The 16,290-nt window shown below is 41.2% G+C and overlaps 1 protein-coding gene across 1 annotated transcript in view; it reads right to left on the bottom strand.

Annotated features, from left to right (window-relative positions):
• SMCHD1 (structural maintenance of chromosomes flexible hinge domain containing 1) overlaps positions 1 to 16,290 on the bottom strand; it is a 100,278-nt gene that overhangs the window by 83,477 nt on the left and 511 nt on the right. Inside the window, exons 2-3 of the mRNA XM_076329886.1 lie at positions 3,622 to 3,697; positions 2,995 to 3,156 (exon numbers count right to left, since the gene is read on the bottom strand). Of these exons, the coding sequence (XP_076186001.1) occupies positions 2,995 to 3,156; positions 3,622 to 3,697 (238 nt within the window). The remainder of the gene's footprint in view (positions 1 to 2,994; positions 3,157 to 3,621; positions 3,698 to 16,290) is intronic.

The following is a 16,290-nucleotide window of genomic DNA, read 5'->3' as shown; positions in this document are numbered from 1 at the left end:
AATACAGACCCCTGTGGGACACCACTTGTCACCGATCTCCATCTGGACATTGAGCCACTGACTGCAAGTCTTTGGATGCAACCATCCAGCCAGTTCCTTACCCATTGAATAGTTCATCCATCAAACCCATACCTCTCCAATTTAGCTACAAGGATGTTGTGTGGGACCGTATCAAAGGCCTTACAGAAGATAGATGACAGCAGTTGCTCTTCCTTTATCCACCAATACAGTCACTCCATCATAGATGGCCACTGGATTAGTCAGGCATGATTTGCCCTTGGTGAAGCCATGTTGGCTGTCTCTAATCACCTCCCTGTCATCCATATGCTTCCAGAAGGATCTGTTGCATGATCTTACTGCGCACTGAGGTGAGGCTGAGTGGTCCATAGTTCCCAGAGTTGTCCTTTTTAAAAATGGGTGTGATGTTTCCTTTTTTCCAGCCACTGGAGACTTTGCCTGACTGGCATGACTTTTCAAATATGATGGAGAGTGGTTTAGCGACTATATCTGCCAGTTCCCTCTAGACCCTGGGATGCATCTCATTGGGTCCCATTGACTTGTACATTCAGGTTCCTCAGTCTGTCTTGAATTTGATCCCCTCCTATGATGAGTGGGACTTCATTCCCTGCCTTGAGATACAGGGACTCAAGAGATGTGGGAAGAACAATTGCCAGTAAAAACTGAGGCAAAAAGAGTGTTTAGTACTTCAGCCTTCTCCATATCAGTTGTCACTAGGTCCCCCATTTCACTTATTGGGGGGGGGGTACAATTTCTTGTGTTCCTTTTCTAATGTACCCATAGAAGCCCTTAATATTATTCTTCACAACCCTTGCCAAATTTAGCTCCAGCTGTGCCTTAGCTTGCCTGATCGCATCCCTATGCTGCCAGGCAATATCCCTATATTATTCCCAGGATGCCTGCGCCTGCTTCCACTGCCTATGCATTTCCCTCTTCTGTTTCAGTTTGACTACAGCCCAGGCTACCACCAATCTTGACCTTTCCAGTAAGTTCCTCTGCGTTGGTGAGCAACAGGTCCACTAATGCATCTCCTCTGGTTAGGCTTTCTATCACCTATATTAGGAAGTTACCCTCAATGCACTCCAAGAGTCTTCTAGACTGCTTGCAGCTTGCTGTGCTGCTTTTCCAGCGGATGTCAGGGTGACTGAAGTCCCCTAGCAAGATCAGGGCCTGCAAGTGTGATGCTTCCTGTAGCTGAACTAAGAACACTTCATTGACATCCTCCCCTTGATCAGGCAGCCTGTAGTAAACACGAACCACAAGGTTTCCTTTGTTGGCTTGGTCTCTAATTTTCACTGATAAGCTCTTGACCTGTACACTACTGCTTTTCAAAGACAACTCTGTGCAGCCAATCTTTTTTTTTTTTTTAGGTAGAGGGCAACCCCTCCACCTCTCCTTCCTTGCCTGTCCCTCCTGAACAGTTTATAGCCATCGATTGCAGCACTCCAATCGTGTGAGTCATCCCACCAAGTTTCAGTGATAGTGATCACATAATAGCTTTCCAGCTGCACGGTAGCTTCCAGCTTCTCCTGTTTGTTATCCATGCTACGTACACTGGTATAGAGACACTTCAGTTGGACTGCTGACTGCCTCACCTTTTTGGTGGAACCTTTTTGGAGGGTTGGGGTCATTCCTCACTACTCCAGTAGGTGCGCTCATCTACCCTGGTGCTTGCGAGTACACTAGTGTCACAGCTTTGCACCCCAACCCCCAAGTTTGTTAGTTTAAAGTGTGATTCACTGTCAGCCAATCTGCCATCAATGCTTTATAATCTCTCCCAGCATACAAAGTAGTTACCGGTTTTTCACTTGTTGACCCTAGTTCAACATATACAAAAAGACATGACATTTCACATCACATGCAGTTAAGCTGGGGGCTCAATACCACAAAATATTGTGAATGCAGAAGACGTCCAGTTACTTTCTGAACCACATAACAAGTTCACGGAAAAGAGCAGTCCATAGACAGGAACTCAAAAGTTCCCAAATCAGTTTTGTTGCATCTCTGCACGGCCTTTCTGTTCTCCTAGTATTTCTCAGGTATCTGATACTGGCTGCTGGTAGGAACAAAGCACAGATCTAGACAGAATGCTTTGTGTGGTCTAGTACAGCAATTCCTGTGCACGGAGATACACCTATCACTGACCGAACTATTAGTGCACTTTGAGCACAGTGCCTCCAAACCTGAACCAAATCAGTGTCTTTGGCGGGACGGGAAACAAATGAAGTGCAGAAAGAGGGAGGGGGCAAAAGGAGAATGGTACTTAAAAATACAGTTGCTATTTATAGACATTGTTGAGATTGTTTTGAAACAGAAATCGCTGTGGGAATGGTATAATGCTTGAGTCTTGATGTCTGCATTTTTTCTGTACAATTTTGAGCCCGCTGTACCTAAGATGTACATACTTAAAAAGCAATCATAGCCACAAATAGAATTTTCAGAGAAGCCATGAACAGAAATTAATTTTTTCAATAAAATAATACCAAATGCTGGTTACATATTTAATATACCAGTTCGATAAAAACTAAAGCAGCATCTTTTTAAAGAAATACTTGCTCTCATTGGTAAGTTAAGCCCTGTAGAACCACAAATGGGACAGCAGACAAAATTCTATGGTAGCTCATACAAAAACTGGTCACCAAGTTCAACCAAAGTCAGTACAGGAGACAAAAACCTGGTAACACAAATGCTGACCTGCCTGGATGACATCCGCAAGATTATTATCGACTGAAGTCATTTTACTTCATATTCATACTTCTTAAAGAACCATTTGAGGAGGTACGTGTGTAAATCTGGATTCTTACATGGCCATTTTGAGTCATTTTTAAAAGAAATATTTATATAAAGAACATAGTTAATTTTTCTTTTACAGTTAACACTTTTTTTCATCAGCTGTTACTAAAAGTTAAATTGCTCATAACCACATAATATTCATATAAACATCATTTACACAAGATCGTTTTGGCAAGTACTTACGCAAAGGATTTTGCCCTTCGCTGGCATAGTACTCGTACATCCCACTTTTGACAAGTGTATCGTAGTGGGGCAGGAAGTCAATCCGCTCCTTGGTGGCCGAAAGCAGCATTTGATCAACTGACTGTAGCAGATATAAAGTAACTCCATCTTGAACAAGTTCGCCTGCAGTGAACATGAAATATAAAGTACATTGAAAAGCACTCACTGCACCAGTCAACTTCTGCTCTCAAAACCAGTACAGGTTTAGCCTCAGGTAATCTCTGTATTTTCTTAGGCATTGACTACTCAGCCTCCTAGCAACAACATTTAATTTAAAATCTTTTCACATTTCCAAGCTTAATAATGCAAGTTTTCTCAGGTGACAGCTATTTACATGCCATTTTTTCCTATCATTTACAGAATTTGTGATGGAAGGTAAAAAATTACCTTGTATAACTGTCATCATACTAACGAGTAGTTGTTAAAAACTTGTTTGTGAAAGTCAATTTTGTAACAATTCTTGGCAAACTATTATAGGATTTGTACTTCCAGTTGATTATTGCATGTCAGAGTATAAACAATCATCATGCGATCTTTACAATTACTATAAGAAATAGCTGTATTTATTTTGCCATATAAGATACTTACTGAAGTTGTCTTCTGTAATTTCCTTCCTGTTTGTTGTGGTGATAACAAAGTTTTCATCAGTAGCTATGCCAAATGCCTACAAAAATTGGAGGTTATTCAGTTATGATAACTATGTACTCTATAAAGTATTCAGATAAATGAAAAAAAAAAAAGCAGCCTTTCTATTCACTTTGCCACAAGCTCCTAAGAAGTGAACAAATATTTTTTCCCGTATTAACTCAGAAGTAGAACGCAGTTTAATTCCAGAACTTAACTTAATTTGCTTTCTCAACTTAGCCAAAACTGTCTGTACTAGAGTAGTTTGGTTTTTTACCTGCTTAAAATATGTTCTAGTGAGCAACAGGAATTTTAAGGAGGAGGAACTGTCTTACGGGTAATCACCTTGAGGGCTGAGGAACGAGACTGAACAGCTCTACTTCAGACTGGGCAACTACAACAGCAATAGTCATGATCTAGAGGGTGTCCCATATTTAACTGCACTCTTTTGAGACATCAAATCAACCAAATATTTCTTAATGTTGGATACACATTAAAGTCTTTGTTCTTCAATTACATCATACATAAAAAAAAATAATCAAGATTTCTTTTAGAAAATTCTTTACCATTAAAACACAGAAGTATATTCTTCTGAACCTAAACACTCTTTGCTACTTTGCTGTCTCCAACTTTTGAGTGTGTTTCTGCAGCTTTGCCTTTTTATCCTGCTTTCTACATAAATTTATATGCCTCTACATCTGCCCTCGTTATTGCACCCTGACGTCCAACACTAATCTCTTTCTCAAAATAATAAACTAAATATCTGTATTTTCTCCTGCCTTTCCAGGTCTTTGAAACTCAAGTAAAAGTCAGCTCTGGTCTTGTTTAACTCCATCAACCCCTTCAGTCCTGCGGTCATGACTCTGACAGGTGCTTTCTGCACTTTTAGATTCTTCCCTGAAGCTCTTGCATTCCCTGTAGCAGCTTGCCCTCATCATTTCCCATACCTCTTTCTTTCCATCCCTAGTACTCAGACTCACAAAAATAAGCGGTGTTTTTGAAACACTGCTTAAGGTTTCACCAGAAGTCTGCTTTCCATCTTTCAGTTACCTTCTCCCTAGTTGCGACTATGTTAGTATCTTACATTATGTATCTTATGTTAGTATGTTATGATACAGTTAGCATTCATCCATCAGCAAAATTGGCAAAATTGTCAAATTTCTCATAGTGCTTGGTGCAAGTGAAACAAATGGAGATGACAGGAAGAGATTGATATTCAGACTTAAGAGTCTGGAGTAATTATTACTTTTTAGCTCTTCTACGATCAGATCACTTCAACTTAACCTCTCACATTACACAAATTTCCACATGGCAAACTTGTGCAGGAAAAAAAAAATTGCTCAGAACACGGAAAATAAGCAATAAAAAGTATGGTTACTATAAAACTAACATCCTACTGTGCCATTCGAGGTTAATGGTTAATATAGAAGAACTGAACTGGGGAGTTTTACGTTTGAACTCACAGATAAGCATCTTTTCCCTCCAGCTATAATTACAGCTCCCGTTTTCTCTACCTCCCAAAAGCTCTTCTGCTCTCAAAACCTTATGAAGAGTGCAGTATTTACTTTAAGGCAGCAAGAAGTTCGGATGAGGTAGTGCATACACAAGACAGCAGCCTGCTAACTGAGCAGGGGCAGCCTCCTCCTTCTGCTCCTCTCCCCCATTCCATGGGTGAGCCTCAACTAAGCTGACCGCAACAGCCTAGCAGGCAGAGCTTCACCTGTATTTCCCGGGTGAGCCCTGCAATTATGGTATCTACTGGCAGCAGGTCCTTTCCACTTTGCTCCAAATGGCTGTCATTTCAAGATAAGCTACTAGGCAGGTTCATGGACCAAGTTTGGCAGTCCTAACTGCAGATAACCTGTTTTTCTTGTCTATGCTGGAATTTAAGAGGCTACATCCTTTGTAAACTTTGGCCAACTTAGAAAATTTCTCAGTTTGAAAACTGCACTTGTATATAAGACCTATTTGTTTTACTTTCTCCTTCCCTCTGTCCTATAGTCTTAGTTATCCCAGCCCCTGTCTCTTCCCACTACGCCAGGTAGCGGTGAGGTGGCTGCACAGTTGTCCCATTATGTGGGTGTGGTCTCCAGGAAGATGAGCCGGTCATCCCCGAATAAAAGTGAACCTACTGGGTAATTTACTTTAACAGTTGGTGATGTTTCATTTGATTCTGATAAACAATGTTTGGTCAAATGTTTCATTTCTCACTAAGATTCTCGCATGTAAGAGACATCATGGTCTCTTTTGTTGACTTGATATAAAGTTCAGGTTCCACTGCTGAGCCCCTTTCAGCCTAGCATTGTGCCCCTTTTCAAATAAGCACTGAAGATGCACCCAATTCTTGACTTCAGAAGATTCACGTGACAACCTAGCAGTACGTTCAGATTATAAATCTGTTGGTTATTCTTTTGCAAATTGTCCAGATGCACAATCATGATCTAGCTTTTGATGTCAAAAATCTTGAAGAGTACAATAGAATCACTATACTCAGAAATGACTCTGCACATTCAAAATGAAAGCATGTTTGGAGGTTATTGTGTTAAAACAGCTAAGCAGAAAGCTTTTTTTTTTTTTGATACAAAAGGAAAGACTTTTGGGAAAAAACAGAGACAAGCTCCAAATTAATCCACAATCTAGGAGAAAAAAAAAAATAGTGTTCTCTAAAAAGAGAGGTAGATACGTGAAAAGACAAAGATTCCTAAACTATTGGTTACATATGATCACTACGTGCAAATGCAAAAGTCAAAATGTTACAAAGATGAACAGTTATATGCATACAAAAGAGAAAAAAGCCCCCTAAAACCTAAAAAGTACAGAAGATTATATCAATGAACCAAATTTTGAATAGTCTGGGAAAACAACCATAAATGGCTCTTAGTGAACAGCTAAATTGTTTGCTAAGCCACACTTGGAGGTATACGGAGTGTACACTGCAGGGTTTTGGTGCCAGGGGGCTTGTAGGGGTTACCAGTGCAGGAGGAGGCCATGAATTGCCCTGAGCCAGCCATAGCCAGCGCCAGATGGCTCTCAGACTGATGGAAACAACCACTGCATGCCAAAATTTCAACCAGAAGGGCACATGGTGCTCAAACATATTGGGGAAGAAATAGGAGACAAATGAGAAGCAACAGAGGAGATGCATCAGAGGAGACATTGCTAGGGACAGCACTTTAGACACACTGAAAGGAGGTGCTCCATGCCAGAGCAGGGATGGCCCCAAAGGTGCTGGGGCCCATGGTGGATCCATATCAGGCCAGGGAATTTCCCCTCTCTGTCCTCCTACTCCCACGGGGCTGTGGCCTGTGGACAACCCACCAGAGCAGAAGAAAACCAGTAAAGAGCATGGAGGAGGAGCAGCAGCAGAGGGAAACCCTGCACATGGCCCTGACCTCTCGCACCGCCTGTCACTTCACCAAAGGAATTGGGATTGACCAAGCGTTGTGTGCTGGGAGAACAAGGGAAGCTTAGACTAGGAATGGGGGAAGAGACGTGTATGACAGAAGATGAGCTTGGAGAAGGGGGAGGAAAGGCATTTCCCTAAGTGTTTGTTTAATTGCCCCCCCAATCAATAATCAAAAGTTTGTGTTAATTGGCAATAAGTTAAGAAAAATGCCCTAAGTCGAGCCTGTTTTGCCCGTAGCAGGATGTCAGTCATTATACCTATGAAACGATACATAAGCCAAAAAGCTGTCATTTTTCAAACAAAAGAAATGCATTCCTTATAAACTGGAGGCTCAGTCTGGAGCGCTGCCTATGTTTCATGATAAATAAATAAAGCTAATAGCTCTCAATTTGTTGGTGGATGTTTATGACATGAGATTAATATAATGCTAAAAGGTAAGAGTTTCAAACAGCCAAACGAATGCCAGATGCCCAAGAAGCTTTCAGCAGAGCAATTTACAGGTACGATATATGAAAGTGTGAATGAATTGTGATCTCTCTAACCCTTAAATCTGAATCAAGAAGCAAGGTTCCATTTATATACTTGCTTCAGACATGGGTTTTCTTTATAAACTAAAAAACCCCCTCAAAACGAAACACAAGCCCACAAAACACAGACAACTCCTCAGCAGCTGAGACTCCTTCAAGTAGGCCTCAGTTTCTTTTCTCTTTCTCATATTAGCACATAAGCACCAAAGCAAATTTTGCTGCTATTTGATCTGAACATGCACTGCAAGGCTTACCTGGCTACTAAGCCGACAAGAACACTTAACATGAAGTCAACATACATTTCGCCTCTAGATTTACCATCTGCCTTGAAAAAGGTGTTCAACAACCAAATGTTCAACTTTGTGTGTGTACCACCACAGCTTGCAGTAAAATAGATAGGCTTGAAGAGGTAAGTGAAGGAGAAATAACATACTGTACGCACAGAATCATTGGTCTGCTTCCAGTGGTCCTCCAGTCTATTACCATAAAATAATAATTTCTGGTGCTGACTTTTCAAACTAAAGGAATGGAACAGTCTCACACATGACAGACGTAAAACAGTGAAACTGAAACTACGATATCTTTAGAGAAGCCATCTAACCCCTTGCAATCCAAACTTTTCCAACACAAACAGTTGTTTCCTACAATAAGCAACTTCCATACCTTTAAAATGCTGTGTCTCTTCCTACAGTAACCATTCCCAGCAGGCAGATGCGTGAGAATGATGTGAAGAACTGGCCTCAGAGCTTGGCGATGTAGCCAAGGGATAACAGAGCCATAACAGCCATCTTCCACAAAGTGACACCTAGCCCAGAAATAATTTTCTGGCTAATAGAACTGTATTGCCAATGCAAACCTCTTAAAGGGGACCTGAACTGTATCAGTTAAGTGTAAGGAAATCTGGCAATGGCATTTTCAATGCTGTCCTTTATAGCTACTAATTTTCACAAAACTTATCTACATACCTTAGCTACCTAACGTGATAAAAAGCAATACAGCTTTACTTTGAGTATTTCACATTGATCCAGCGGCTCCTTTGCAGGAACTTGTTCAGGAACCTAAAAAAGGAACCTAAATGCCACATCCAAACTCTGAGAGGCCTGTAACCTTCTGTAACTTTGCATGCAATTAACTGAATGTCCCATGCTATTTGCCAATTTATCACCTGAAAGATATACATTTATCAGTTAGCTATCCTGCTTTATGCCACATCAAAAAGAATTATCCATGCAAATTGAGAGAAGTCTCCTAGATCAACAAATGGATGAAACTATAAAACACATTTAAGGAAAAGGATTTTATTCTCAAATCACGGATTTTCAAACCAAGAACTGTCTTTCAGTAGTGCTTATGGATACTGAGATACCTGTATCATCTCTCTCAATTATTCATATAACTAGATAATATTAAGGTCAGTCATACAAATTAGCAAATACAAAAACTAAGATATAAACAGATTAAGTGGAGACAAAGACCTTGCTGGAAGTAATTGAGAACAACTGTATGTAACTCAGAGTGCTAAACAGATACACTTTTCCAGTCCACTGTTGGGTCAGCTAGTCTCAACGTGATGACAACCTGCTGAGGATCTGGTACTGAGCACTCATGGTAGCAGAGCAAGTATGATAACAATCACCTTTAATCATAATCTAAATGAGCTTGCCTAACGTCAGAACACAAATGTGTATCATCTTTGGACATCAACAGAAAGGGGATCCAAAAGTCTCTAGAAAAGCTATTGTATTAAAAAAAAGACAGAAGTTATTTCTAAGCATTTCTTGGAGCTCAAAGCAAAGAGTTGTCTATTACAGAAATATAGGAACACCCAGTAGCCTGTATCTTCTGGGCAGATGGTCACTAGAGACAACCTACAGACAAAAACCAGCAGTGACCACTATAGCGTCCTGAAATGTTTTCCAACTATCCTTTACTGACGGAGTCACCTCCATCTAAAGAACGAATTACAGAAGACAACATTTGCAGAACTTGAAGTGCCTTGTCCTCTGTCCTACTTAAAAGTTTCACTACTTTCAGAAGTTCAATTGATACACTTCTAAATATTTACAAAAAGATATCAATGAAAGGTGTTAAGAAGTGAACAGATGGTTCAACAGAAACACTAAGAACATTGCTACCTATCACAAGATCCAGTAATAGAAGAAGTTTTTATGTACTATCTTAAAGTAAAGCTTTATCATAATTTTGGTGGAAAAACAGAGAGAAAAACGAGAGGAAAATTGCACGACAGAAGCTCTCTACAGAAGCCACATACATAAATCTATGTAATCTTGTCCAGACCAGTGAGTTAACTCAGACACCTTTTCAAGATTTGCAAGATTTAACAAGCGGAAAGAAGCTGGGCACCCTAGAATTTATGCAAAGAGCATGCTGTCGTTACCAGACTTATTCAGAGTCTAGACAAACTGTCTTTCACCAAACTTAACTTTCACCAGACCTCCACAAGCCATTGTGTCTAAAAGCACAAATCACAAATATTAATAAGTGCAGCTATCAGCCAAAATTTTGACATCAACTCCATACAGCTTCCACCATGAAAATACTTCGTATGGCATCACTTAAAGTAACATTAAGAATTCCGAAGCCACTCTTCAAAACCAAAAAAGTACTTGGTCACATCTAAGAAGCTGCACCTGGATAACTAATGCTAAAGGAATGCAGATGCTCTACATCTGACCATAATGCCAGCACTCAAATTTCAGCAGGAACTTAAAAACCACACAGCTTTCCAAATCAGTCAACACACAGTAAGCTAGTACCTAAGTGCACAAAGGTATGCAAACTGCATCCTTCTCCCCACTGAAACATCAGTAACAAAGGTGCTATAAACAAGCATTTCAGTGAAGCCTGAAATACAATATGACAGTTTTGGAAAAACCTCACAATACTGTTGCATCTTATACATACCATACATACCTTACAGTACCTCCAACACTTTCTTTAAAAATCAAGAAAAAACTTGTTTTGTGTATGCACGGCATGTTTAAAATATATCTGTTTTCAGTTCCTGATTATACAGAATCTTGAAAAGTGAGTCAATGAACATAGATTTTATAATACAAAATTATAATCATTGCAAGATGGATTGATTAATCATTAAGAATGGATGTACTTTTATTGAGCACATATATTAGAACAGTATCTTAGTAAGTAATCCAAATACCTTTTAAATACGTTTAAGAGTTACCCTCTGGTGATACAAACAGCAGAAGTTGCTAATATTTTTTCAATGATCACAAATAATTTCATTATACATTATTTATTAGGCATTGGTAAGCAAATATTCACAGAAAAAAAAAATTGCACTTATTTTTTACGTTACCGCCACAGCTCTGCTTCTTCTCCATACTCCCTCTTAACGAACATCCTTTTTTGCCTCTTAGATTATTGATACACTGGAATTTATTTTGGTGGACTCGCAAAATAATCTGTTTACGTAGTAGGTAGACTGTTAGTATACAATGGGAAGCTCAACAAAAGATGTGACAAAATATTAAAAGCAAAATATTTTGTTTTATTGCGATGCCTGAATTTTGAGCATTTACTTAAATTACGGATATTTACTTTCCATACAGATTACAGATCTATACTTCCTATATATTTCTTCAAACAAGGAGGTCACAACAATGATGGAAAGTTTCAGAAGAATTAAAGAAGCATTTACAAATGTGTTCAATTCCTATTTAAGTAATAACACTGATTTTAGTACCATTAGCTCTCTTCAGACTGGTACTTCACCTCAAAGTGTCTCAAAAACCCCTTCACACATAGCAAAACTTCTGTGCAGTTTTCAGCACAGATACCTTTCTGCTTTAAAAGGGGTGTGACCTCTGTAAGTGCCTGGAAGGATTCCTGCCAGTTTAGCATCAAACTGAAGTGCTCCAGCTTCACTGTGTACCTGGATGCGAGCAAGGGATCTAGGATTAGCTGCCAACAAAGTTTAGCTCCATTCTACTCATTGCAGGTAAATATTTCCAATTATACTCTAAAAGTCAGGACAAGCAGCGGGGCATATACCTAACAGAAGACAACAGGAAGGTGTACAAGCAATAGTACTCCCAAGAAGAGGTGAAACTCCATATTTAATTCACTTATTCACCTTAAAACTTCATGGTTCTGGGGCCTGAAATTACATGACTGCTCCACATATGCTCGACACTGTTCAAATGGAATAAACAAGCTAGCAGATCATTTTAAATTAAGAGGTTTCCACTTTAGGATTGATCACTGCAAGGAAGAACAATGAAGACTATATATGCTCCAGCTTCTTAAGATTTTTTTTTTTTTTTTTTTTTTAAATCTTTCCGTCACACACACGCTCAGAAGGAACAGCTAATTTATCAGTATATAAAGCCACATCCAACCACACTGCCATGCATTAACTTGCTGTTAGGGGACAGTAAAAAAATTTCATAAGATGACGACAAGTATTTGCTTCAAAAAAAAAAATCAACAAAAGTTTCAAAAATTAATAAAGAATACTTTAATAATAATAATGGAGGAATATTTTATATGACAACAGACAGAGAGGACATGAATCAGCTCCTAAATCAACTTGTCAGTGGCTGAATTTCTTGTCTCAAGAATCAGTTATTTTGCAGGAATTTGTTATTTCCAAACAGGAAAATACCTTCTCTCTGCATTACGAAAGAAACATAAGTCTCAGAAGTAGCAGCCTAAGACCATACCTTCAGGCATTCAAGTATTTTCAACTCAGAATCATCACATACTGCAATCAGGTTTAATTTAATTTTTTTTTCCAAGATTTACATTCTCCTTTGACTCCTACATACCCAGTTATAACCAAAGGAATTATCTTATGCCACAGGAAGGTGTTCACAGCAGAAATAATTCCAACAGCTTAATATTTCTGGTGCCCTTGTCAGATATTACCACCCCCACAGCCCAGCTGGCAGACTGGAAAATGTATGTGCACGTTTGCTGCTACAGTGGAATCATTCAGTCGCATGACAAACTGCCAATGAACGTCGATTTAAACTTGAGCCGGTACTGAGATTGAGCCACCGGACAGGATACCCGTGGAAACAACACTGCTAGTTATGCGGCATTTGCCTGATCATGCACTCAGGGGACCTCTAATAGCTTTAATTGGAGAAAAGCAAATACAACATTCCACTTCATCCTAGCCTGAACAATTCAAAACTTGCTTATCAAAAGAATCTTTCTTCCTGAACTTTCATCACTTCCCTGACACGTTTTCAGCACCATGAAGTGGGGAAAGTCTGTCCCAATCAGGTGAACCCATGCATCACCTTTTTCCTGAAAGCAGTTAGCTGCAACTTTCAAGAGGTCAGAAATTCAGCACTTTGGAGTACAACACCCAGAGAAACACAAACAATGCGCAAAACTCCCAGAGGCACCGAGATGCCAGAACGCTCTTCCAGAAGCCTAACAAGAACTCGTACACTGTTGGTGAGGGAGACATCAGACATCAAACTTCCTGGACCTCAGCCTGTCCAGTTTTTACTGTACCAGCATCTACTGGTCATGTGTCGTGGTTTAATTTCAGTCAGCAACTAAGCACCACGCAGCCGCTCGCTCACTTCCCCCCACCCGGTGGGATGGGGGAGAGAATTGGAAGAGCACAAGTTAGAAAAACTCGTGGGTTGAGATAAAAACAGTTTAATAATTGAAATAAAATTATAATAATAATATGATAATAACAATAATACACAAAGCAAGTGATGCACAGTACAATTGCTCACCACCCGCCGACCGATGCCCAGCCAGTCCCCGAGCAGCGGCCCCCCCGGCCAGCTTTCCCCAGTTTATGTACTGAGCATGACGACACATGGTATGGAATGTCCCTTTGGCCAGTTTGGCTGTGCCCCCTCCCAGCTTCTTGTGCACCTTCAGCCTTCTCAGTCGGTAGAACATGGGAAGCTGAAAAGTCCTTGGCTAGTGTAAGCATTACCTAGCAACAACTAAAACATCAGTGTGTTATCAACTTTGTTCTCATCCTAAATCCAAAACACTGTACCAGCTACTAGAAAGGAAATTAACTCTATCCCTGCCGAAACCAGGACATCATGTCAAACCATCTGTCTCAGCATGCTTTGAGAGTTAGATGTCCCATGTGTAAGACAATGAAAGCTCCAAGGTGCAAAGAGTCACCACACTGAAATTAGCTGTCACAAAGGCATCTCTGACTGAACTCGCAGACAGTCAACACATTATTGGAGAAGACCTTTCACTAAGGGAATGATCATTTGAGGTTCTTGTTGCACAAGTTTATAAGAGCACCGACTCTTATCCTCAACACCACAAAACAGTCACCAGGACTGGGGATACGGATTATGGTGTTGACATGGTAAGAAACTATACTTGAAAATTTTACTTTCACAGGCACCAAATCCAAACACACCAAGTTCTGCAGCACCAGACTTTTCAAATGCTATGTTGCACATCTGAGCAGTCTGCCTAATGGCATTAGACTACCGACTCCACAATGTCAATACATTTTTGAGATAAGAAAACCCTGAAGCTGTTTGTACCCAAGGTTAGTTACATCTTGTGATGATGGCTTATTTCCATATAAGACTGCAAATATACCAAAAAAGCTCTGTGAACTACTGAACACCGTGAGGATGCGCAGAAACAGAAGTCACTGCAGTGTGCAGCATTGTCCTGGTTTCGGCTGGGATAGAGTTAATTTTCTTCCTAGTAGCTGGTACAGTGCTGTGTTTGGATTTGGGATGAGAACAATGTTGATAACACACCGATGTTTTAGTTGTTGCTAGGTAGTGCTTACACTAGTCAAGCACTTTTCAGCTTCCCATGCTCTACCGACTGAGAAGGCTGGGGGTGCACAAGAAGCTGGGAGGGGGCACAGCCAGGACGACTGACCCGAACTGGCCAAAGGGACACTCCATACCATGTGACGTCATGCTCAGTACATAAACTGGGGAAAGCTGGCCGGGGGGGCCGCTGCTCGGGGACTGGCTGGGTGGTGAGCAAATTCATCGTGCATCACTTGCTTTGTATATTCTTTTATTATTATTGTCATTATTATTACTATTTTATTTCAATTATTCAACTGTTCTTATCTCAACCCACAAATTTTCTCACTTTTACTCTTCCAATTCTCTCCCCCAACCCACCCAGGGCGGGGGGGGGGGGGGGGGGGGGGGGGGGAGTGAGCGAGCAGCTGTGTGGTCCTCAGTTGCTGGCTGAGGTTAAACCACAGCAAGCATATATAAAAAAGCCATGAAAAGAAAGACTCTCTTGTCTGTAACAAGTTGCAAATTAGTGTTAACCTCAGCCCATCAATTAATTACAACAGCTAAGAAAAAAGATGTGTTAATCATCAACATATTTGCCCTGAGTACTGAAATTATGAAGTATCCTTGCAATTCATCCGCTACATACAGTTGAGATGGGATCCATTAAGAGAACTCTTGGAGAAAATCATGCAATACTTATAATTACCTGTAGGAGACACGAACCCTACAATGATGCTCCATTAAGGAGGATGTTGGTTCTTAGAAAGCCATGAACCCACCCCACTGTCTAACTTCTCAGAATGTTACATTGCCTAATGCGTACTGATTTTTTTATTCCATTCAGTTACTTGTTCCTTCCAGTCTTCTGAACTTTAGGGGCTCTGACCAGATCAAGGGATGTGCTAACACTCCGTAGCCAAGTTACTGCTGAGTAGTAGCATCTTAAGTAGTAGTGCAGATTCAGTACTTCTAAGAGTATGAGTATGCCGTTTTGAACACTGAAGTAGAACCGTGCAAGGAGGAGGTAATCATGTGGGACAGCTGGTCTTGCTGACATTGATAACTCAAAGCTTCCATCACAGTAGGAAACCATTACATTAAACACTGCCCAGACATAGCACAAACCAAGCAATTTCCTCAAAGAGTTTATATCCTAGAGAACAAAGTGCAAATTACACTGGATAAAGCAATATTCAATATCCAAATAGAATGTTTTATCAGACTAAATTAGTCCACAATTTACAGCTGATGTTCCTGCGCGCTTCACAACATAAAACACAGGCAGGCAGCTAACAGGTTTATGGCATTTATTACTCCCCCAGAAAACAAAACCATGAGAGAAAATGGGCGATGCCTACTGGTATCGCTAGCAAACTAAAGTAAGCAGCCTGTGCACAGACAGAAGTCTCCACCTCCAAGAGATCTGAAGGCAGAGTAAGTTCTTATTTTGCATAACGAAAGGAAAGAGAACCGAAAGGATTCGCGAGACAGCAAAGAACCAGCCAGGTAAAGTACTTAAATGGCAGCCACCACTGCGGACTTCGGACAGACAGTCACAGGGCTCAAGACGGGAAACGACTGGCGCTAACTGCCGACACCTTGGACAGCAGAAATACCACTGGTCCGGCAGTCCGGTGCGCTGCACCGAGCCCGAGGACGCCGCCCCGTGCCGCCGCCGCCGGTTCTCCGCGCGGGGGAGCCTCCGGGCCGCCCGCTCCCTTCCCGCCCGCCGCCAGGGGCTGCTCCTGCCCTGCCGCGCCGCGCCGCACCGCACCGCCGGCCGCCCCGGTACGCGGGGGAAGGGGACGCCAAGGCAGCGGGCTCAGTCTCTCCTCGACGCCCGCCCACCCGTCCCGGCAAGAAAGTTTGGGGGAAGGAGGAAAGCGCGGCGGCCCGCGTCCCCCCGGGCAGGCGGAGGAGGCAGCCCGCTCCCCCCTCC

This window comes from Aptenodytes patagonicus, chromosome 2 (genome assembly GCF_965638725.1).
Source record: "Aptenodytes patagonicus chromosome 2, bAptPat1.pri.cur, whole genome shotgun sequence".
Taxonomy (NCBI): Eukaryota; Metazoa; Chordata; class Aves; order Sphenisciformes; family Spheniscidae; genus Aptenodytes; species Aptenodytes patagonicus.
This window is presented reverse-complemented; position numbering and strand designations above follow the sequence as displayed.